The sequence below is a fragment of the Tenrec ecaudatus genome, chromosome 2 (assembly GCF_050624435.1).
Source record: "Tenrec ecaudatus isolate mTenEca1 chromosome 2, mTenEca1.hap1, whole genome shotgun sequence".
Classification (NCBI taxonomy): Eukaryota; Metazoa; Chordata; class Mammalia; order Afrosoricida; family Tenrecidae; genus Tenrec; species Tenrec ecaudatus.
In genome coordinates, this window is record NC_134531.1 from 81,883,032 (window position 1) to 81,907,354 (window position 24,323).

Below are 24,323 nucleotides of genomic sequence, written 5' to 3' on the forward strand. Positions count from 1 at the left end.
TACCACAGATTTGTTGATAAAAGTTAAGGCTAATCAGCTTCATCCTAAAAACAGACACAGAAGACAATTTAGGAATATGGAAGCCATATTGTTACCAAAATAATACTTTAATCAAATACCAAAATCAACTTGCAAGTGAACTTCCTGTTCACTCTATTCAAATACAAGTATGGTAGAAATATTTATACATGGCTCTTTATTAAATTAGAATATTTTCCTTGCCTCTAAAAAGGTTGGCTTGGATCTTTAAAGCTTGTTATAATAGAATTGTCTTTATTGCTATATGTGGTATGCTGTGATTTTCTTATTATACACTCAGGCAAAATTGGGGTAAAATGGAAATATTTATTTCCTTTTAGCATTCTCTGCTTATTCCCCAAAGGATTCAAAACAGCTTGCACTAAAATCCCTACATTTTGCAACAGTTAAAACTGAAAAAAATACCCCAAATCATATAGCAAATTGACAATGACAACAACAACAACAATGGCAAAATCACAATGGGAACCTAGGGAAGACTACTTACTGGATTTGAACATTAAATTTGCTTCTATAAGACTAGCATAATAGCATTATAGTTCTTATTAGCTGATAGCATTGAGCATCTTCCTATCTCTGAAAAGAGAAATTTGTGCATCCCTGAATTTAAATAAAACGTTATCAGGATGAGCAATATACTCATAGCAAATATATTTTCATTCCTTCTTTCATTCAGTCATCATTTATGAAATATCCCTGTTGAGTAAGTATCAACTGCTAACCTCAACATTGGCAGTTCAAGACGTCTAGCCGTTCCTTCGGGGAAAGTTGAGGCAATCTGCCACCTTTACAATTCATAGCTTCAGAAACTAGAGTCACTGTGAAGTGGAATCAACTTGATGGCAGTGGGATATGAAAGTTACTTAGCTACATGTAAGAGAGAAACTGGTTCATAAAACAGATGCATGGTACAGACAGTTTTACTACATCACATGGGGTTGCTATATATTGTTTGGTGCTGTCCAGTTGGTTCCAGCCCATCCCGACCCTATGCACAACAGAACAAAACATATATTGGTTTGACTTTTCAGCAGTCCATGGTGTTTTCAATATTCTTATCCAGCACCCAAATTCAAATGCACTTCGAATTGCTTCCTTCCTGCTTCCTTCTTTATTCTGTGCCCAGGTTTCGCATGCATGCTATGTATTGAAATAGACTAAACAGACTCAAGAAACAACCTTTCAATTGAGCAGGACTTGCTGGAGATTTCTACTTTGGTAAGCAAACAACAATCAAGCATTTGCTGAGTTCATATCACTCACTGATGTCTTCATTGATCAAATATATGTTGACTATCTACTGTGTAAAAGGCACCACTCCAAGTTATGATCAAGAATCAAGGGTAACTCATTGACAGATTGTGTTCAGGTAAATTGCAAAATAAAGCATACAAATACAAAACAAGGTATAAAAGAATGAGAATAAAGAAATGCAGGGTGGGAAGTAGGAGGGATTTCTAGCTTGACGGAGACGTGGTTTTCCTGGGAATGTTCTTGAGGATCTGGGCAACAATGGTTGAGAGAGGGCAGCAGGAAGAACAGCAGCAGAGGCAGTACCATGAGAAATCAAGGGATTCTATACAAAGGAGAGCATGAGGACATAGGGAAGTTAGCTCAGCGCCGGATTTTGACAAAATATGAGTTTTCATGTGTGTGCCAGTTTGCTCTCTGGAATGCAAATAAACTTGTCTCAAAGGTTAAAGGGTTTACATGGCAAGTTCAGTGCACATGCAAGCTCTCATGCACCTTTCTTCTACCAGGTGATGCCCAGCGCTCCCTAATGAAACCACCTGCTGCACAGTCAGAGTAGTTCTGGAATGGGCACTGCTCAGAACCACCTGATGTGTGGCAGAGTCACTTCCTTCTTGGACTATCTTCATGTGTCACTAGGTTCCCAGTCAAGCACTTGGCTGCTAAACTGAAGGCTGCCAGTTTGAAGCCATCCACAGGCTCCATAGGGACACATACCCAGCGATCTGCTCATGCAAAGACTTCAGAACAATCCCGAGGAGAAAACAGGTCTGGGGGACATGGGAGGGGGGAGGTAAAAAGGGGGAGGGGGGAGCCAACAAACTCAGGGATAAGGGAACAACAGGAGATCCAAAATTGATGATGAGGAGGACATATAATGACTGGTGGGGTTTGATCAAGTTCAATGTGTCAGAGAGGAATTCCTGAGACTGAGTGGAGGAAGGTGAAAAGAAAGAGAGGAAAGAAGTAGGAGGCAAAAGCTATTTATAGAGGTATTGCTATAGGTATGTATATATGTAAATATATTAATTTATAATGAAAGGTATAGAGGTCCATGTACATATAGTTATATGTTAAGTATTAAGATAGTAGAAGGATGGGTCTCAGGGCCTCCCTTAGCACAAGAACACTTTATTCTAATAACCTGGTACTCTTTGATACTCACCTTCCTGACAGGATCACTGAAGATTAAATGGGTGCATAAGCAAACGTAATGAAGGAAGTGCATGGTCCCTGACTATCAAAAGATGTAGCATTTGGGGTCTTAAAAGCTTGAAGCTAACCAAGTGGCCATCTAGCAGGGAAGCATCAAAGCCCACATGGAAGAAGTCCATAAGTGTGTGGGATCACAAGGTGTTGACGGGATCAGGCACCAGATATCAAAAGATCCAATACAAACAATTATATTGATGTGAAAGAGGGGGTTTGGAGTGTGGACCCAAATCCCATCTGTAGATGACTGGACATCCCTCCACCGAGGGATTACCAGGAAGGGGTGATTCAACCAGGGTGCAGTATAGCACCAACAAAACACACATCATTCCTCTAGTTCTCGATTTGCTTCCTTCCCCCTATTACCACGACACAATCTTACCTTGCACATACGGCTATACTGGAGTACAAGTATTGGTACAGATGAGTGCTCTCAACACATGGAATTCAGGACAGATACGCACCCTCAGGAACAGTAGTGGGAGTAGTGATAGCATAAAGGCAGATGTATGGGGGATGGAGTGGGAACCCATTGCAGGGTTGGAAATATAGCACCCCCACCCCCCGCAGGAGAATGAACAACAGAAAGGTGGGGGAAGGGAGACAACGGACAGTGTAAAACATGACATAACAATGAAAGTACATCATTGATCAAGGATTCATGAGGGTGAGAGGCTGGAGGCTGGAGAGGCATGAAAGAGAAGCTGAAGGGCTCAAGTAGAAATAGATTGTTTTAGAAATGTTGACGGCAACATATGTACAAGTGGGCTTGATACTATTGAATGACGGATTGTTGGAAGATTTGTAAGAGCTCCCCCCACCAATAAAATGATTAATTAAAAAAATAAGGTTTACTTTCCCTTCCAAAAAAGATTTCATTTCAGAAAAATCCAATGTGGTAGACTCTTTTTCACATGAGATCACTTTGAGTTGGAAATCAACTCAATGATTTCTAACAACGAGTGCGAGGATCTCTTAGTCCCACCCGGCTAACTCGTGTGCTGTACTCCTCTCCAAGTGCTGTCTTCAGTCACTGACTTTGAGTGGATGCCAACTCGTAGCAACCCTATAGGTCAGGGTAAAACTGCCCCGTGAGTTTCTGAGACTGTAACTCTAAGCTCATAAACCCATTCAGAGCTGCTGGTGGATTTGAACTGCTGACCTTGTGGATCACAGACAAATGCGGCATAACTCCTATGCTACCAGAGCTCTAGCTCTGCCTAAAACATTGTTCTTAAACTATCCACTGTTAATAATGTGAGGATGTAACACACAACAGTCCTCAGTTCAGTTTAAAGAGATGCTGTATCAACTGGGAAAAGGCAGTAGACAATGGACCGAGTTCAGAAAGCATAACAAGAAAGTGTCTACCTAAAACGATGTGCTGACAATAAACCAAAAATGACATAGAATAAATGTGGCAATTTGATCCCTAGATAAATTTGGTATAAATTTGTAGTATTACACATACTCCTTTATCTTTCAAACAAAAGAAGTCACTACTTGCAGTGTGACATTAATATAATTGCTACTTCTGGGGAAAATTTTAAGTGCTAATTAAATGCTTATAGACAGGTATGTGTGGATGGTCATCCTCTGTGTGCATTTGTTTTAAAACATGTATATGTACAGATAGCAACAAACTCTACATTAACCTTCAAACTCACCTCCCCTTTACATCCTACATGCTGTTTCTTTGACAAGCACTCCCTCACTTTATGCTTTTGCTTTGCTTCTTTCTGTCCTCTCTCTTTTGCCTAATGATTAAATATTCTGACTGTATGGTTGAGAACCCCCACACATCCATATCTTCCAGGTAATTAAACCAAATGATATTAAGCATGTTTTAAAATGTTCCTATCCAATAATTATGTATCTATAGTATTCTATGAATGGAAATACTCCTTAGAGCCTTCAAATAGCAAGTTAGCATTGACAATCATTGAAAGGAGAAGATAATGTATATTGATCACAAATTTTCTTGGCCACACCACTCTTGCTTATAAAGATACAACACAATGTTTCATCGTGGCAATGAGCTATACTGGAAGGTAAATACTCTTCCTTATTCTGTGGCTTTCATGGAGTCCAACTCTGGACAACAAGTGTTCATAAGTCGGACTTCAATAATTTGACTAACAAACCAATGGCTGGTTCATTACTTTAATAAATGTTTATTGAGCACAATGAGCTAAGAAATCGTTAAATATAAAGAATTCAGCAAAACATAAATAAATCGAGTGTTTGGCCTTAGGAAGCTTATATTGTAGAAAGGGATACATACTTTAAGGAAATGAATGTATAAAATACCAGGTGCTGACGATTGCTAAAATTATATGAAAGGGAAAGGAAGAGGCATTAGGAGTAAAGAGAGAACGGACGAAAGTGTTCTAGATTGTCATTTTCTCAGGGCCAGCCTGAGAAGCTCATTCTGGAAAATTATTCTAAGAAGAAAAAGAGAAACAGAAACAAAGGAAGCATTCCTTGTGGTTACAAATAGATGGATGGTCCATTATAAATAAACACACATGTAACTACCCTTAACTGAACGTGGACTTGACGTGAGAGGGCAGTGTGGAGATCAAAGTTGCCAAAGTTGGAATGATGTAATGGTTCACGGTAAGGTCAGAGAGACAGCCATGCATGGAATTTATAAGGACTGACTCTGGATTCTTTTCTACATGAGTTAGGTAATCTTTGCAAATATTTGAATATAGAAATAGAATATAGAAATTAGAATATAGAAATAACGCAATCTACGTCTTCCGACGATCACTCTGGTTGTTGTGATGATAAACTGGGAGAGCATATGGACATATTCTTAAGCTAATAATATGACCTAATGAAGGTAATTCATGTCCACAAGTCTTCAAAAGTGAGGCAGAGATGTTTCAGAGGTGGAATTCTTGCCTTAAGTGCTGGAGACTCAGGCTTAATTCAGAAACAATGCATCCAGTGAGCCTTCTCTACTCCCTGTTACTCTGCTAGATTGCTGAACAGGTTTCTGCACAAATTCCAGATGATGGCAACCTAGAAAGGGAGGTATGGGAATCTCCGCCAATGAACTTTAGCCAATTAACTTCCTAAGGATCCCAACAGTCCAATCCCAACCCTCCCTGGGTGTGGCACAGTCCCGAATGGCATTTTGCTCTGCTGCGCACTGGGACATCATCAAGCAGGGCCCTGCTCCTCAGGAGCTCATCACTCCTCTGCAGCATTGCTTTAGCTCTTGCTACTGTTGGAAAAACAACAGCGCCCCTGATCCCCTTTTCTGTCTGTGCTCTGTGTGCGTCTCTCTCACTCCAGCTATGGAAAAGGTTCACGCACTCTTAATGCTGAAACCTCGTTTCACAAAAGGAGGTATTAAGTAATCCTTTCTGCATTATTCATTTCTGGTGCATGATTCAAACTCAAGACCAAACTCACTTCCAGCGAGTCTAGACCTACACATAGGGACTCTCTAAGACAGAGCAGAACAGCCCCTGTAAGTTTCCAAGACTACAGGAGTAGAAAGCCCCCTCCCCTCCAGGCCCGGCAGCCAGTCAGCAGCCTACATCATACCCACTGTCACTGCAGCTCCTAGGGTTCATTATGAGCTAGGATTAAAGCAGTCTTGTGGTTTCACTTCTTCCATGATTAAAAAGTCTTGGAAAATGAACCCTAAAAACCGTAATAATCGGTTATGTATGTCTGAAAGATCTACTTGTATAGAATATCTTTACAAATATTAATTTTCCTGGGAATCTACTTAGAGCTAGCTCTATTTTAACGATAAGGAAATCAAGGTTGACAATTAGCAATGGCTCAAAATAATGTGACTTGTTAAAAAGTGAGTCATGGAAGTTGAGGCTCTTGTACATTTAAATGATTCTTTCCAAATGACTGTATTGTCATCCTTCAGATAAAATATATTCATCTCATTTTGACAAACTCAGAACAGCTCTCTTCCTTAGCACCAATATAATCATTTTAAGATCGTTTGGGTGGGGAAATCTAATTTAGAAATGTTTTCATTTGAAATATGCTTTATAAGATGACCAAAAGATTCAAAATATCTAAGAATAATTTGTTTCTAGAGAATATGTTTCTTAAATATCTCTAATATTTTAGGATATGGTATGAGAGGAAAATCAATCAACTCAAGTTCTAAAGAATACCATTTGTAAATGTTCACTCAATATAATTTTGATTTACACATCCATTATTAAAATATAAATGATACACTTTTAAAGGAATTGTTTTTAGTACATAATTATAATAGTCTCCATTCGCATATATTTCTTTTTATGTTTTCTTTAAAATATTTTTCATATATTCCACTCTACAGATTCAGTTAATGTGGACTTAATGTGAAACATGACATATTAAAATAACTAATTTGCAGATATTTTTAAAATACACATTTGGTAATTTGAGTTTGTGAAAAAGCTGAGCATTCCTTGTCAAGGATGAAACATTAGCTCTATAATAAGTAGTGGCCCTATGCAAATTTTCCGTATACAAGTGTATATCTAACGATAAAACATTCTTTGTAAGCCTCAGCCAAAGGAAGAAACCTGAGAACAAAAATGCTTTGGAACTCTGATCACTGCAGAGAAAGGGATAACACATTTTAAAACAGTACACTAACTTCTTCTTGTGGCCTGATTCTTTCAGTTAGGTGAGGATTCTTACAGTAAGGTGACTCTCATATATTAAGCAAGTTTGGATGATAAAATCCAATAAGACTGTGAGAATGTAAATTCAGTCAAATTATATTTATGTATCCCAAGTTTGGTTTCTCATTCAGCTGTTCTCCACTAAGTTTCTTTAGGCATTGCAATTCCTCACATTGGTTCTAGAACGCTGCTTCACAATCTTGGTTGCACATTAAAACCATCTGGGGAGATTTAAAAACTCCTAATGCCTAGCCCATACCCTGGACCAATTAGATGATAATCTCTGGGGTGGGATTCAAGCATTAGTATATTTTATAGTTCCCCCAGTGAGTCTAATGTGCAGCCAAGTTTGAGAATCAAAATTCTAGGGCCATTTGTGTCGGTTTCACTAGGATACTGGTTAAACTGCCAGACTTAGGTCACAAACCAAATCTGTTAGATTGGCGTCTCTAGGAATGAGCAAGAGGAATCTGTTTGTTTAACACTGCCAGTGAAAACCTCTGGTTTTTAGGAGTTATGTTGGCTCTGGTTTACCTACAAAGTCATTGGTGGGAAGGGAAATTCACAATCCCAATCCAGAGTGTCAGCAATAATTCAATATATTTTGGGAATTAATTTTCATTAGGTCAAATTGGTCTTCTACTGAGAATGCTAATATAATGGGAGCATCAAGCTAAAACTCTAGATTTCCAAAAGGTTTATTCCACTTCAAACCTCTGCTGAGAATTTTCATTTCCATCCCAGATGCACTGAAGCAGACCTACATGTTAACAATATCATCAGGTGATTATTATACATTCCATCAAGTGATTCTTATAGACACATAATGGATATTTAGTATTCACATATGGATATTGTTAATAAGTGGATTCTGATTCAGTATATCTGGGTTGGAAATGAAAATTCTCATCACACGTTTGAACTGGAACAAACCGGTTCAAAGCTTTGTTAAAACTGGCAAGAGTACTCTTAAAATTTAGTTATGTATATGAATTTTAGTGAGTAGAAGAATTCTTGTAGAAAAACATAAGGTCACATATCGTTCCCCACAGCCACCTTACCATAGGGAAATAAACAATTACAATAGGTTTATAGTATATTCAAGAGTAATTTAACCTTTCTGTATTTCAATGGTATTAGTCTATTAAACATATCTAACCTATTATAAGTCACAGTGTGTCCTGTAACATTTAATCTGAACTGCAAAAATTATGCTATTTAGAGATGTAGGGCAAAAGATGATTAGTTCCATGTTTTCCAAGACATTTCCAGCACACAAAAACCAGAGAAAGTTCCCAGGGTGTCTTTTGATTTGCTGAATGAGAATGCTGAGGCATAGAGCTATAAAGCATCAATTGACTCTTCAATTGATCAAGACAAAGCTCCACCAAAGCCCCAGTCTGATTCAGAACAGTATTTTCCCTCCTTCCATTAAAAGCACAAAGATCAGAAAAATATTGGAAGTAAATGATTATTCTTCAGTCCAGAGATCCTCAAGCTTGATATGCCTAAGGATCATGTGGTCACTTTTAGGTAAATGCAAGGTACCAACCAAAGATTCTGATAGGACAGTACCGAAAGCCACAAGAAATCTGCATACTAAACAAACACTGTGTACCAGAGAAAGCAAATCATTTTCAACTATGCCACCAGTCTCTTGACAGTCTCTAACAAAACAGCAAATATCCTGGGTTAACTCAGAGCAACATTAAGTATATGGCACAAGCAAATTGATCAAGACTTCAATAAATTCATTTGGAATGTAGGATTCCTTCCATTAATCAATGACATCAACTGAAAAATATGCTTTTTTATAATGGCTGTGTTAAAATAAGCAGGGTTAAACACTGTTTTCTTCATAGCTCAAGTAGTGGACCCTGGAGAAGGGCCGCGTGATTGGCAAAGTAAATGACCAACAAAAAAAGAAGACGCTGACATGATGGATCGACAGAGTGGCTGCAACAATAACCTCGCACAGCACCCTTGTGAGCATGGTGCACGAGAGACTCTGATTCCTTCTACTGCTCACAGTTTTGTTGTGAGTTGAAATCAACTCCAGGGCACCGTTATTAGTGGGAGAAAATGGCCGAGAGGATGTTATCTGGAGCTAATCTGGTAACATGGCCTACTTCTTGAAACCAGCCCACATTTGGGAAGGCCTTTTAGGCTCCACCAGCAGGTCACCTCCTTCATTGCATGCGACCCCGTAATTATTTTGGGTTTCCTTAAAAAATGCTAAGCAACACTATATAAACTTAGGGAAGAAGGCATGTAAGCTCTTGAGTGGGAAGATGGGCAAAGATTTCTTGGAATGAAGAAGCGGTCCTTCACTAAAGCATCGGCTGTGTTACTAAGCAACACATCAAATATGCTTACTTATAGCAGCTCAGAATACAGCTTCCAGTGGAAAATTGCTTGTTTAAAAATGTCTTTCAAAGCCTAACAACTAGCTAATTTTGATTCTTAATTCATCCCATGATTTACTATTTTTATCCTTCATCATATTCTAGGGTATTTTGATACCACATATAATTTAGGAATGCTAATAATCTCTGAGAATAATTATTATTATTATTACCAGCTTATAAACCCATACTACTTACAAAAAGTATACGCAGGTATTAATAGTTCTGGCACTGGAAACAAATTTCAATTTTGTTTCTTACTGGCAAAATAGCTGTTAGACTAACTGAATTCTATACACTTATGAATTCTTTAATCAGGAAACTTGAACTTTTTAAAATGCCTAGCTACACTTCAAAATATACTCAGTTAACATTTTGTCACTTAGATCTAAATTAATAAGCCTCCCTAAATATGACTACCTGATTTCTTCCATTCTTCTTATCCAAGTGAAATGCTAATGTTAGCTGTCTACACCTTTCACTTCCATTACTTGCAATGTAATTTGGATCCACAAAACCCATAATTAATATCATGCCTATGATATGTTGTTATGTAGAGTCACCACGTTTTCTCCGAAAGGATAACAGTTGGTTATTAAAAGCTTCTTACAGTATTTCTTAAACTTTATTGCAAGCATCCTCAAACTATGGCCCATGGGCCACATGAGGCCTGCCTAGGACATTTATCAGGCCCGCCGGGTGTTTTTGCCCCGTTTTATTTTTTACGCCAAAATAAGATATGCGCAGTGTGCATAGGAATTTGTTCATAGTTTTTTTAAAACTATAGTCTGACCCTCCAACGGGTCTGAGGGACAGCGAACTGGTCCCCTATTTAAAAAGTTTGAGGACCACTGCTTTAATGTGTGTGGAAGTTAACCGGGATCAGTTTGTAATTCAGATATTGCCCAGTCAGGTCCAGAGTTGTGTCTGATTAGTCTGAACTGCCATCATGCTTCCAAATGATGGTGACATATGGCCAAACCCACATTTCTAGAGCATATCAGGTCATAAAATTAGTGCAACTGTGCGAAACAAGCCTAGTTGTTACAAGGAATTAAATAACTGCTTCTCTGTTTTGAACGCCCGAAGGAGATTTCAGGCCTTCCAGCCCTTCGAAATCTGTTTTCCCAAAATATAATCCTTTTCAATTCCAGCTATAAAGCAAAAAGTTAGATAACCTCTGTAGAGGGAGCAAGCTACCCATTTAGCTATAATACTCTGCAAGGTGGCATGAAGCAAAGATCAACTATTTATAGTTCAGCTCCTTCAATTTATATGTCTTTAATTGAACAAAGGTCAGGTGACTGGCTCAAGGTCACTTATCCAATAACTGAAAAGGTCAGGACTTAAATCCAGGACTCTCATTTCAAATGCAGTGGCTTTTCATTCATTGCCCATTGCTTCTCATACTGATCCACTCCAGAGACTAGAGTCCAGGTTATTTAGACAACAAAGTCTCAATTCCAAATGGAATGTTCTGCTTCAGCCTTCACATTACAATTCCTGACATGAGTTTGAGGTTTTATGGGAGTTTGGGGCAGGAAAATGATGTGTTTCTTTGTGTTTCAAAACAAACTCTGAATTTCAACTCAATTACCTGAACTTAGAAGGTATTTGTGGTGGAGAGCAAAGACTTTGCTTTTCCACTGTGGAGAATGAGGGTAACAATTATTTATTCAATTTCCATCAATCTGCTGATGTTTGACAAAATTCAAAGTTAACAATATGTGGGAATCAGAAGCAGGTGGACCCTTCTCCAGTAATAGGATTTCTAGATAATTAAAAATATCTGAAAAAAACCTAATGTTTATCATGGAAAGAACCTCGTTGGGGAGATGTGGAAGGAATGATTCACAGGCATACACATATTATTGCTTGGAACGATTTCCATCTTACTGGTGAGTATCAGCTTTATACGTACTTCAGCAGAAGGTCAGGGGAGAGCACACATAAGTGTCAAATATTGTAGTGACATTAGGAGCCTACACATGTCTTCCCTGACCCCTCTTCATAAACACTTTGGAGATGTAGAACTGTAAGAATCAGATATGCTCTATGCTCCACTCTGCCTTCCTCAGGTTTCTACTGTCACCACTGGATCTACTCCAGCCACGGTCACCTTCTGTACAGCAGCACTCACCATCGCCTGGTCCCAGCTGGACGATCATTTGTGTGCAATCCATCACCTGACCTTGAGTTGAAGGCCTGCTTCTAAACGCTGCCCAGCAGCCCGCCGTGGACATGCTGCGTTCATGTCACAGGCGGGCACTTTCGAAATGCACGTCGACTGTGGGCAAGCAGTTCCGAATGACAACACTCAAGCGGAATGGCCAGGCTGTTTTCTCCCGCTGACACCATATTCACAGAAGTGGATAGGGAAGTAACTAACGGCTACTGATAGTCTCTTTACAGCATTCTATCCCGTTCAAGAGTCTGGGATCCCCTCCTTGCTTCCCAGGGCTCTTTTGAGAGAGCATGGGAAGGCTTACAGATGCTATAGTAAGGGGAGGGAGCCACTGCACCTCAGAACTCAGCCTGAGAGAAAGCAACAGGCTCTCCGTGGTGGGTGACCTGACATCTTAGAGAGTCGCAAGGATTTAACTGCCAATTGTAGGGAGCGTACCTGTCATGTGATGGCCTTCAGTGGAAATTCCACAAAGTCCTGGCCATGGCGAGCCTCCACTAAAGTACAACGACCACAAAGTCTCCCAGCTATGTTGCACTCTGGCATTTGCTCTGGGCTGGAAATCTGTCTCTAGCAGTTACATTCACATTTGCCTTAGCAAATCTCCGCACCGCCTCTTAGTAATCACGCATATGCTCATGGCTCAGATGCTCCCTCGCTGTTCTTGTCTGTTTTTGCTTCATTGCCATCTAATCCAGGGTCACTCATCGCAACCCTGTACATCAGGGGAGAACTGGCCCCATGAGTTTCAAAGACTGGGAATTTTTGCGCTCCTAGATAGCCCAGTCTTTCTCCTGAGGAGCAACTGGTGGTTTCAAACTGTGGACCTTGCAGACTGCAGCCACACACACAACCACTACAGATGCCAGAGCTCTTCTTGTTAGCCAGAAGCTGCTTCCGTCCCATTGACCACTACCGTGTCCTTCCTTACATCCTTCCTAAGATGCCAAGTGACGGCCTCCGTACCAGCCTCCTTCAACATCTCCACTCACTATGACCCCTCTCTGAGAAAGGACGGTGAGCCTTCCTCTCACAGGCTTTGAACACGTTGTCAGGAGAGACCAGTCCCTGGAGAAAGACAGCATGCTTTGTGAAGTAGAGGCGCACTGAATAATAAGAACGCCTTCGGTAAGATGGACCGACACAGTGGCTGTACCCATAGGCTCCAGCACAGGGACAATTGTGAGGATGGCACAGGGCCAGAGCGGATACAGGGTTGCTATGGGCTGGGACTCATTCCATGGCACCTGACAATGATGTCTTTGAACTGCCCAGTGAGAGGCTGCATCGCTGATTCACATTGGTGTGAAGCCCTACTTCTAAGAAGAAATCCTCACAAGGGACTCTATTTGGCTCAGATTCCCAGGACAAATAGGAATCAGGATAAAAGAACGACATGTGGATGGCATATTTGTACTTTCAAAGATTTTCATATGAAAATTACCACCAACTATAAATTGTATACTAGTTTATGTATAAGTTGGAAAATGGTTATTTTCTGCTTTTACCCCAAACCAGATATTTAAGGGAAGCTTGAGAAATGTTGTTTCAAGATAGTTCATGGAAGTAAGATACAGTCATCAATTTAATATAAATATTAACATTTATCTAGCTGAACAATCGTGGAAAGGGCTAGCTAGGAGAGCATTAACCCCTATTCCACATACGAAATCCAGACCCAGACATAGTCCAGGAATCATCACTGGTGATGGATTCGATTGGGAGCCAACCACCTGGACTCATCGTCCAACACAATTTCTTAATTCTTCTACAGAAATAATGACAGTGACTTGTAAACTTGGCAATAAATAATCATAAAACTCTAATAACCAAAAATAACTTACTGTGCTGGCAATGGATTCCATTAAATCCCCGAGGACATTTGCAAACATAGCCTATGAAAGTGTCCCCTCGGTATGCCTCACTTATTTCACAGGTTCCTCCATGGTGGCACGGATTGGGCGTGCAGGGACCTGCAAGACAAACAAACAGAATATCGCTGCATATGCTCAAAAGTACACATAGAACAACATTTTGCCTTGAAGGATTTTATTTTTTAAAGAAAACTAAAAAACAAGAGATTTGTTTATACAAGGTATGTTTCCTGTACAGGTTCAGTGTGAAACTCTGGAGACCAACAGTCTGGGTTGGCATCCTAGAGATCTTTAGTCAGTGAGTCCTGGGCAACCTATCTCACCTCAGGGAGCCACAATTCCAGGAGTGCTGGTGGCCTGCTGGTTGCGAGTTGGGCTATAATTGAATGGCTGGCAGTTTAAACCCCTAACATCTCTGTGGGGAAAAGACTGGGCTCTCTACTCCTTCTACACTTCCAGTCTCAGAGATCCACAGAGGTCGCTAAGGGTCAGTGTTCACTTGATAGCATGAGTTTGGCTTGGCCAGTGGTTTCACACCAGGCTGCTATCTGGGACGTCAGTAGTTCAAAACCACCAGCCCCTCCATGGAAGAAAGACAAAGCTTTCAATGTCATTAACAAGTTAAAATCTCAGAAACCCACAGAGGCAGTCTATATTGTTCTCCAGGGTAACTGTGAGTCAGGGTTGACTGGAAGGCACTGAATTTGGTGCTTCAATTTTTTCTTTTATCAAATGTCTATAATAAGGCTATGATATTGATGAAAAATGTTCATAAGTAAAACACCCAGGCCAGCTTATGTGACTTACTAAGTACTCAAAAATATTAGCACTAAATAAAACATTAAAATAATATTGTCAAAAAATTTCAACGCCTTTAAAAGTGATATTGAATAGCATTGTGTAATGTTACAGACATTGGATAGGTTTTGTCCTCTGCTGGGGTATTTTAGAAATGTCTATAATCACACAGACAATGTGAAGTGAAGATTGTGAGGGACAAACTTCTGGGTAAGCACAACTTTTGCCACTCAAAAAAACAAGTAGCTTAGCACACATTGCAAAATGTGGGAAGAGTAGCTGAGAGTCATTTTTAATACTTGGGAAAATAACTGAACCTTTGACACCTGTGGCGGTCAGTGCAGGTACGGTGCATGGATTGCCCTTGGAGAGAATCTGCTTCCTAGGATTTTGTTAACTGACCGCCTACAGGTGCTCTTTTGAATGTACTGCGGTAACATCCAAGCTGCAGCCAACACTTCCCAGGAGGCCCTAAGGCAGTGACTGGACACGGAGGGGGTAGGAGCGCCAGAGCAGCCTTGCTGAGCCAGGCTCTCTCACAGGCATTCTGCATGCTGACACTCACAATGTGTTTGGCCAAGATGTTCGCAAAGCTCTGTGGTGGTCTGAGGCCATTCCTCTGTCCTTCTTCCTTTCGTCCTTTCATGGGTGACAGGCTTACATCCCAGTCTGGAGGCTCATAGTGTCTACTCTTGCTCCTGCTCTCATTTGTAAATTATAATTACAGACATTCCTTTTTGTGAAGTGAAATTACTTAGAATGGCTTCCTACCCTGTCTTTGTAGTTCCCACCAAAGAGTACTGGGTGAAAGCTAATGGATGGAATTGCTTAGCTTTATCAGACACTGGGTATCTGAGTGAGCCATCTCAGAAGCAATAGCAGAGAGAAGCCCCTGGCCATCAGGAAAGAGGATGCATGGGAGAACCCTGTTTGAAGTAGCAGAGGCAGGAGAGAAACCAGTGTGGGCCCCACGCTGGAAACCACGATGAAGCGAAAAATATATGCCAAAGGGAGGACAAGACAAGAAGAAAGACCAAGTACCAATTCAGTTAGTTCTCCAGTTATAAGTGAGATCCATTCCTATGTGTGTCTTTATGATTTTGAAGTACTGGTAGACCAGAGGTATATAGTTCTTATTCACCTTTAAAATATTATTAATTTGGTGTTAACACACATAGCATGCCATAGTCTAATCACATCAAGCAGAATTGTACAATTGCTACCACAACCAGTTTCCAAACATTCTTTTTCCTCCTGGATTCCTTGACACTGTTTCCATTTTACCCTGCACTCCCCACCGCCATCATTACCATCATTGTGACTCTGCCTGACCCCCGCCTCCCCCACCCCACCCCCCACACACAAACCAAACAAAAAACCCTATTCTGCTGGTTGTCCCTACAGGTTCATCTATCCTGGGTTTCATATATTGGAGGACATAAAGACATATGACACAACTTCAGGAGGGTGACCACAGTGACATAACACCTCTGTGATGAACCCTATTATGACCTAATAAAAACCAAAATATAGAAAATGTTCAAAACCAGATCAGGCCCATTGTGCATGAGAGGGAGTATCCGCTGACAAAACTTTAACTGTGTGTCCCTTTGACCTACTACTATACTCATCTCTCCAATGCACTAGTTTAGTAACCACTGTCCTCCCATCTCTCTATAAAATGCCCACAATTATATCTTGGGAACCCACTGTCGTCGATAGACTTCTGCAAACCAGTATCTCACAATACTAATCTCTCCTTTGATTTCAGATTATAATCCTTCAGTGACTGATGATGGTGAGCTTCTTCCTTGTGCACTTAGTTGACACTGAGATGGCTGCTTGTTTGGAGACAGTCTTGAAGACCCCAACACTATTTTATCCAGTACTGGGCACCATCTAAGTTCTTCACCACACTTTGAGGCAAAATCAGGGCCGCAATGTAAGAACTAACTGGAGCTAGGATTCAGTGCAGCACAAAAACCATTCCTGGATCTATATTTCTTTCTATCTCTCTCTCTCTTGTTAGTTTTTTAGTTTTTTTAAATCTACCTTTGACTCCTTTTCAAAACATCCTTGTAAGTTTATGGTCTATTGTCTTATTAATAATACCCCTAGTGCATAGCAATCTTCTATTAATATTATCTTTGATTAGCCCCTGGTTCTGATTTTTTAAAGCCCTGTTGAGAGAGGAATATTGAACCTATGTAGGGTAACTCCATATCTCTGTACCTAAATTATTCACTTGTACACAATCAATCCTTTCATGGCTGGAAGATATTTTCACCAACAATCGGGTTAATTGTCAGGGGAATTTACAATAATAATCACTGAGAATGATAGTCGAAGGGTTTCCGGAATAATACATAATTTATGACAGCATATAGGGCGCTGATGTAGCAAGAAACAGATTGCAAATGGACGGATCACCTTATTTTACTGTTGAAATGGGGACTGTCCAGCCCTCGGGCCATACAAGGCCTGTAAAATCATCAATACCAGCTGAAATAACACACCTCAGCAAAGACAAGAAGATCCAGCCATCACTTTAGGGATGCGCTAATGAAATGTTTGACCAGTATGGCCCATAAATGATGATATGAATAACCACCTGGCTCTTAACGGGGATAAAAAATATTCCCACTTCTGGAATTTAGTGAAGAAAAGGCTGAAAACCTTCTGAGTGACTTAAAAGCTGCACAGGTAGTAAGGGGATATCTTAAGAGGAATAATTTGTCAGTGTGTGTGTGGAGCGCAGGGGGTGCTTCTTGGAGTCCTGGTGATCCGGTGGATGAAGTGTTGGCCTCACCAGTCCACCCGTCACTTCCAGGGAGAAAAAAGGAACCAGGTTGCTTTTGTAAAAGACTTGTAGCCTCAGAGATATGAAGGAGGAGTTGAAGGACCACTATGACTGAACAGCAATGAGAGGAGGAAAAATTGGTGGAATAGTTTCAAAGCGAAGAGACATTTACACAACATGAAGGTTTTCAGGATGTGTTGACCCCCACAAAGATGGCAGCCAACCCCCTCACACTGAATGTGTGTGGCTCCCCTCAGACCTGCAGCAACCCACTCCCACACTTGAGGGTCCCATACGGGTTAAGTCGCCCATTCCAGGTTTCTGGCCCATAGTTTCCTTTTCAGGATATTGCAACGAACCACCCCAAATGTGAAAATGCCATTCTGCTCTAGTTTTCTTCATGGACTGTGACAGAACCCGGTTACAAGTAGGCCTTGCCCATAAGTCATGTGTCCATAATCCAGGGACTGCCTATATAAAGTTTTCACTAATCTTGGCTTTATTTTTTTAGATGTAAGGAAGTGAATACACTCGTAAGTAAAATAAAAGCCACTATAGAAAGCCAGGTTATAAATAGTAGAAAAGGTAAGAGTAAGCAATTTAATTAAGGGACTATATAAAAACAAATAAATTCCATAGTCATGGGGTGGGAGTAAGGTATGGGTGAAGAAAAAGACCAAGGGTCTTTAGCTGAAAATAGAAGGAAAGAGGAGTCAGACAGAAGCACAGTGATTATCTGAGGTGTGACTCTGTGTGTCTGTGCATCTACCAGTCTATCACATGAGACTTCTCGAGGAGTGCACTCAGAAACTCTGTAGGACATTGCGTACATGCTCGTGGTTGGGGAGATTGTAGCTCTTTATGGGAGTGGAAAGCCTCATCTTTCTCCCTCAGAGAAGCTGGTGGTTTCAAACTCCTAATCTTACAGTTAGCAGGCCAGCATGTTGTAATTCACTACACCACCTAGTGAGTGGCTACTCAAACAAAGGTCCGGGGTATTTAATGATCTGGGGAGAGAAAAGGAATTCGTCTTCATCATTTTGAGCAGTATGGTAACAAATCAACTATGGGGAGTACTAGGGGTAATGCATGCACTGTGGCAAAACTAGTTGATGCTATCTCTTCCTCAAATCGTTGTCTCTGACACACATGGCTTTCTCATTTAAAAGTTCGTGTCATTCAATGGTCCTCACGAGTAGCAAGAATACATATGACATTGAGAAAGAATGTGACAAGTCTATATTTCCTGTACCTTCACTTCCATATAATGCTGACTTTCAAAAGTGAGAAGAAATCAGGGAGCTGTGATTGCTTCCAGTTACTGTCACATCAACCCATCCTTGCTCAACAAGCTAAGTGCTTATTAATGAGTAACAGTGTGGCCCTGCACAGCAGCTTCCTGGGGGGAAAAATTAGTGACCTGCTTTTGTAAAGATGACAGCCAAGAAAACCTTATGTACCCCATTATCTGGGGTTTCTATACATAGGACCCAACAACATTTCCAAACTAATGAAAACCAAACAAATTGATTGACACAGAGTGCTGGGTGGTGGTGTTGGGTGCAGTAAAGTTGATGCCAACTCATGCCAACCCCAGTGAAAGGGAAGCACTGCCCACATAGGATTTACAGAAACAGCTCATCAACTCTTGCTCCCACAGAATCACTGGGTTGATGAGCCTGCCAATGTTCCAGGTTAGCAGCTGAGAAATCCCGGTGGTGTCATCCCACCTCCTTCAGTGTGTTGCAAGAAATGCCAATTAATCTGACCAATGCTGACCTACCTGCCCTTCAGGTCTTGCCTGAGATCAAGGAGAGGGTGTAAGACCAATGACGTTTTCTGGGTAACTGGAATCTCTATAATTCACTGTTGGAGATGAAAATCATGTGATAGAACCTGTCTATCCTTTCCCTTTTCATCAATTTCCACTTGTTCCCTCTTCTCCAATTAATTCACATTGGGTAGTTCCTTAAAATGACTAAACTTTTTACTTATATAGTGGTACTTATTTAGCCCATTAAATCAGTAAGTAATTTTCTCTGACAATTGTAAAAGATAAGTAAATAAATAAATTGAAGGACAGAAAACAAATCTTCTAGAGAGTGACATGCATGATGGCTTTTTCTGTGTCCGCCTGGCTAGGTTCTGGTTCTCAGTGGTTTGTCTGACAGTGGGCACTGTATTGCCCATGCTGTGATCTGATGCGACCAACCAATTCCTCAAGAGGAGAGTTTCATTGGGGCTATGATCTACCTCATAACAGATATTCTGTCAAATCTCTCTTTCTTTCTCTCACCCTTCCCCCACCCTCTCTGCCTCACACACTACCTCCCTTTGTGTTTCCTTGCTGGACTGTTCTGGCCGCCTTGCCCTATGTGTCCTGGGATATAAGCCTGCAAATGCTTTCGGTCTGCTGCCGGATCTAAGGATCTTGAAATCGCCACTTCCCTCCCTACCCCTGTCTCCCTACACACACGTAAATACATGTCTCAAGTTTTGCTCCTCTATAGAACCCAAAGGGGGAAAAATTAGACCTCAAACTGAAAATATTCTAATAAAACATTACATTTCTTTTTTTAACATTGCATTTCTTAAACAATTAACTGACTGAAGAAGGATAAATAAAAACGTTAGAATTTTGACTCATCAATTTACTCAAAGACTGAAAATATGACTCAGTGTTTTAATAATTGATAGCTATGTTCCTAGGAAGATCCCTGGTGGCAGAGTGGTTACATGTTGGCAATCTATGTGGGCTGCAGCTTGAAACTGCCAGCAGCCTAAGCAGTTACCTTCGTGAAACCCCTCGGAGTTACTATAAGTTAGCATTGTCTCCATGACAGTGAGTTCAGTTTTGGAGTTTATGTTCCTACTCATTAAATAAAAATAAATAATTTAGAAGGGCTTGGCCAAGGTGGTGACCAGTTAGGTAGCTGAAGCCTGGAATTCTGTGGAGATGGGTGAATGGAGAAAGTTGGGGGCCGATTAGGGGTATCTAGTCTGTCTGGTGATTTCCAAGACAGCTTAGAGTACTTCTCTGACTCAGAAGCTGGCTTCAAACCCATTACCTGCACTCCCTGAGGACACCCGTGGTCTCAAGTCCACCAGCTGCCTCTTTTGTGGCGCTCAGGGTACCCACTCTGCCTCTACTGGTGCTACAGGCCTGCCAGGCCCTGCCTCAGTGCTCTGCGCAGACCCACCAGCCAGACACCGCCCCACCCCCAATACAAACATACAGAGGTTTCCATCCTGCTGCAATGCTCCTGGTCTGCCAGGCACTAGACACAAGTCTGGCAGAAGGTTGTGCAGCTGCAGCACAGTGACCTAAGGCTTTGGGCCTTTCCTGCTGCATTTTCCCTGCCCATACTCAATATCCCCCCCAACCCCCACCCCAGCTCTGAGCAGTGGATCTGCACACTAACAGAAGTAGCGGGCCCTCTCTCCCACCTGCCTACCTGTGGGAAGTGCCGCTAGCCAGGAACAGATCACCCAATCCCCAACCCATCCCAAACTATGCTCTCCTGTGCTCTGACCAACACTTTCCATCAGACTGCAGCATGCACAGCTGCAAACAGCCCCTAAGGAGACCAGTGGGTGGCTGCAGCACAAACCATAGGCCAAGGTGAGAGGGAAACCCCAGCAGGACAAAGATGAAACACAGCTCCTCAAAGCAGTTGGCAATAGGCAGCCTACAGAAACACAACACCAATCTTCCAAAGAGAGAGCCCAGGACTTTGAGACACCCTGGAAAATGGCAACTAGTTCTAATAAATCAGCCACCAAACAGCAAGCTGTTCCACAGTTTCAACAAGAAAAAAGAAACAAAATTCAATGCAAGAGGATCACCTGGATCTAATGGCAGTCATAGAAAAGGCAGACGTTGACCTCCCACAGAAACATATCTTCAGAATGCTGCTTAGTGTCATGCAAGACATGAGGGAAGCATTACAGAAAAAGGATGAAATTATAGAGGACATAAAGGCCATGCACCAAAGGAAATTACAAGAGTTAAGGGACGAGATAACAAAAACTGATAGCAAACTCATGGACCTCACCCAGCGAATGAAGGAGGCAGAGAACCGAACCAGTGACCTAGAGGACTCGCAAGCATAAATTAATAAATGTGAGAAAAAGTCTAACACGTCCATCAGAGAAGCTGAAGAAAACATCAGAGCTGTGTCCAATGCTATGTGAAGGAACAACATCAGAATAATTGCATTATTGGAGGAATTCATGTCAAGGAAATCAATGTCCCAAATAGTAATGAAATTCTTGGAGGAAAACTTCCTTAGCTTACTGAATAAAAAACAGACAACCATTCAGGAGGCCGAAAGGACACCATGGAGACTAAATCCCAAGAAGAAGTTTCCATTACATGTTGTTAAACTATCCAACTTTGAGGAAAAGGAGAAAATTATGAGAGTAACTCGGGAAAAACAGGCAGTCACATATGAAGCAAACAGATAAGAATATGCTCAGAAGTATCAGCGGATGCTATAATGAAGAAGAGAGAGTGGAGCAACACATTACAAAAATTTCAGGAAAATAATGCAAACCCAAGAATACACTATCCAGCCGAATTATCTATCAAAGTTTATGGGGAAGTGAGAGTCTTCCCGAACAAGGAAAATCTCAAAGAATACGCTAAAAGGAACCCAGCACTACAAAATCTCCTTGCAGACCCAGTATGGGTAGAACAAGACTCACCAAACACACATAAGAAGCATCACACAGAACAACTCCACCCAGAGACCATCAAAGGGAATACAGTCCCCAAGATAGCACTGGCTCAACGATGGAAAGAAGGCAAGAATGAACCACAAACACACATATGCACAACCCACGGAAAAGAAATGGAGGTAGTAAAACACCCAACACAAGAGGGATAAAATGACATCAGAGTCCACAGATACATGTAATGATCCTGAACTCAGCCCTTAAGAGACAAACAGATTGGCTTAGAAAACACAACACCTCAATATGCTGCTGACACATCTCAAGATTACAGACAAAAATAGGCTGAGAATAAAAGGCTGGAGAAAAATATACCAAGCAAATAGCAATTCAAAAGAAATCAGGACTTGCAATGCTAATCTCGTATAAAATTGATCTCAAAGTGGAAACCATAAAAAGAGATAAGGAGGGACACTATATAATGCTCAAGGCAACAAGGAACCACTAAGCATTCTAAACATTTACTCATTGAATAAGTGATCAGTGGACGATGTCAATCAAACCATTCCAAAGATGAAAACAGAAATCACAGGCTAAACAATTACAGTAGGTAACTTCAATACACTGCTCTCTGAGAAAGACAAATCCTTGAGAAAGAAACTCAACAAGGAGGCTAAAGGTCTAAACACTACAATGAGAGGGACTAACCGAATACATATCTACAGAGGTCTCCACCCAGATACAAAAAATTCACATTCTTTTCAAGCCCACGTTTCACATATTCGATGATAGACCACATGCTGGGCCATAAATCGAATCTGCATGAATTTAAGCACAGTGATATCATACAGCCCTTTCTCTCTGACCACTGTGCCATAATGCTTGAAATTAACAAAAAGAAGATGAAGAAAACAAGCGCAAACAATTGGAGGATGATAACTCTTTATTGCAAAAGGAGCGTGTACTAGCGCGGATCAAAGAGGAAATTAGGAAATTTCTAGAAACCAAAGAGAATGAGAACACAATGTACCAAAGCTTATGGGACACGGCAAAGGCAGTCATTAGAGGAAATTTCATAGCAATCCATGCACACCTTAAAAAGGAAGGCAGACTGAGGATTGATCCACTGGCACAACATTAGCAGCAACTGGGCAGAGTCAACAAGACAATCCAGCCAACAGCAAAAGAAAAGAAATAATAAAAATTAGGGCTGAGATTCAAGTGAGGTAATATAAGAAAACATGGAAAAAATAATGCTGCTAAAAGTCGGTTCTTCAAAAGGATAAACAGAATAGATAAACTGCTGGTGAAGTTAACCAAAGAAAGGAAGGAACAAATTCCAATAGCAAGGATGAGACATAAAAGAGGGGCCATTACAATGGACTCCAATAAATCAAGGGATAAATACACAATATTAGGAAGGACTGTATTCCAAAGAATTCAACAACTTGGAAGACATGGACAAAATCTTGGAAAAACAATCCCTCCCTAGACTATCCTCGATGTACATGAAGAATCTCAACAGACCCATAGTAAGAGGTGAAATATACAAGGTTATCAAAGGATTCCCAACAAAAATTCACCTGGACCAGATGACTTCAAAGGAGAATTCTACCAAACATTCAGGGAAGAACTGACACCAATCCTACACAAATTCTTCCAGAACATAGGAAAAGATGGCAAGCTCCCAAACTCTTTCTAAGAAGTTAATATAACTCTGATACCTAAACCTGGCAAGGATCCTGTAAGAATCGAGAACTACAGTCCAAAATCCCTAATGAACAGCGATTCAAAAGGCCTTAACAAAATACAGGCCAACAGAATACAAAAGTATATAAAACAAATAATTCACCATGACCAAGTAGCATTCACACCAGGGTTGATACAGCATACAAAAGACCTTTAGTATTATTTGCTATTTTGAAATTAAAAAATGTAAGAACCACATGATAATATCGATAGATGCAGAAAAGCTTTCGACAATATTCCACACCAATTCCGGTTTAACCTCCCTGGCGGTAATCTCAAGTGTGGCTCAGGCCACACTCGGGATTCCACTGCAGAGAACTCCCTTATCTGCTCTCTGGTCCAGCGGTGTCCTCCGTTGTGATTGCAGAGTGATCTGACTTCCTCATATCTGGAACGTCTACTAGAGAGATTAAAATGAGTAATTTCTTAAGAATTACAGGCCTACAATATAAAGCAGCAAAGTTTATGCAAAACAATATACCGCTTTGGGTACAAAGTTACTGACATAATTAGACTGCCAGGGAGGTTAAGACACTCACTAAGATAGGAATGGATGGAAAATTTCTCAATATGATATAAGCTATACATGAAAAACCAACAGCCTAGTGGTAGTCCATGGAGAAAAGATGAGATCAATCCTTCTGAAAAAGGAGATGAGATAAGGGTGTTCCTTGTCCT

General features: G+C 40.8%; 1 protein-coding gene across 1 annotated transcript in view; it reads right to left on the reverse strand.

The window, feature by feature from the left end:
- Positions 1–24,323, reverse strand: part of EDIL3 (EGF like repeats and discoidin domains 3) — a 401,517-nt gene that overhangs the window by 299,747 nt on the left and 77,447 nt on the right. Inside the window, exon 4 of the mRNA XM_075542664.1 lies at positions 13,595–13,723. Coding sequence (XP_075398779.1) covers positions 13,595–13,723 — 129 coding nt within the window. The remainder of the gene's footprint in view (positions 1–13,594; positions 13,724–24,323) is intronic.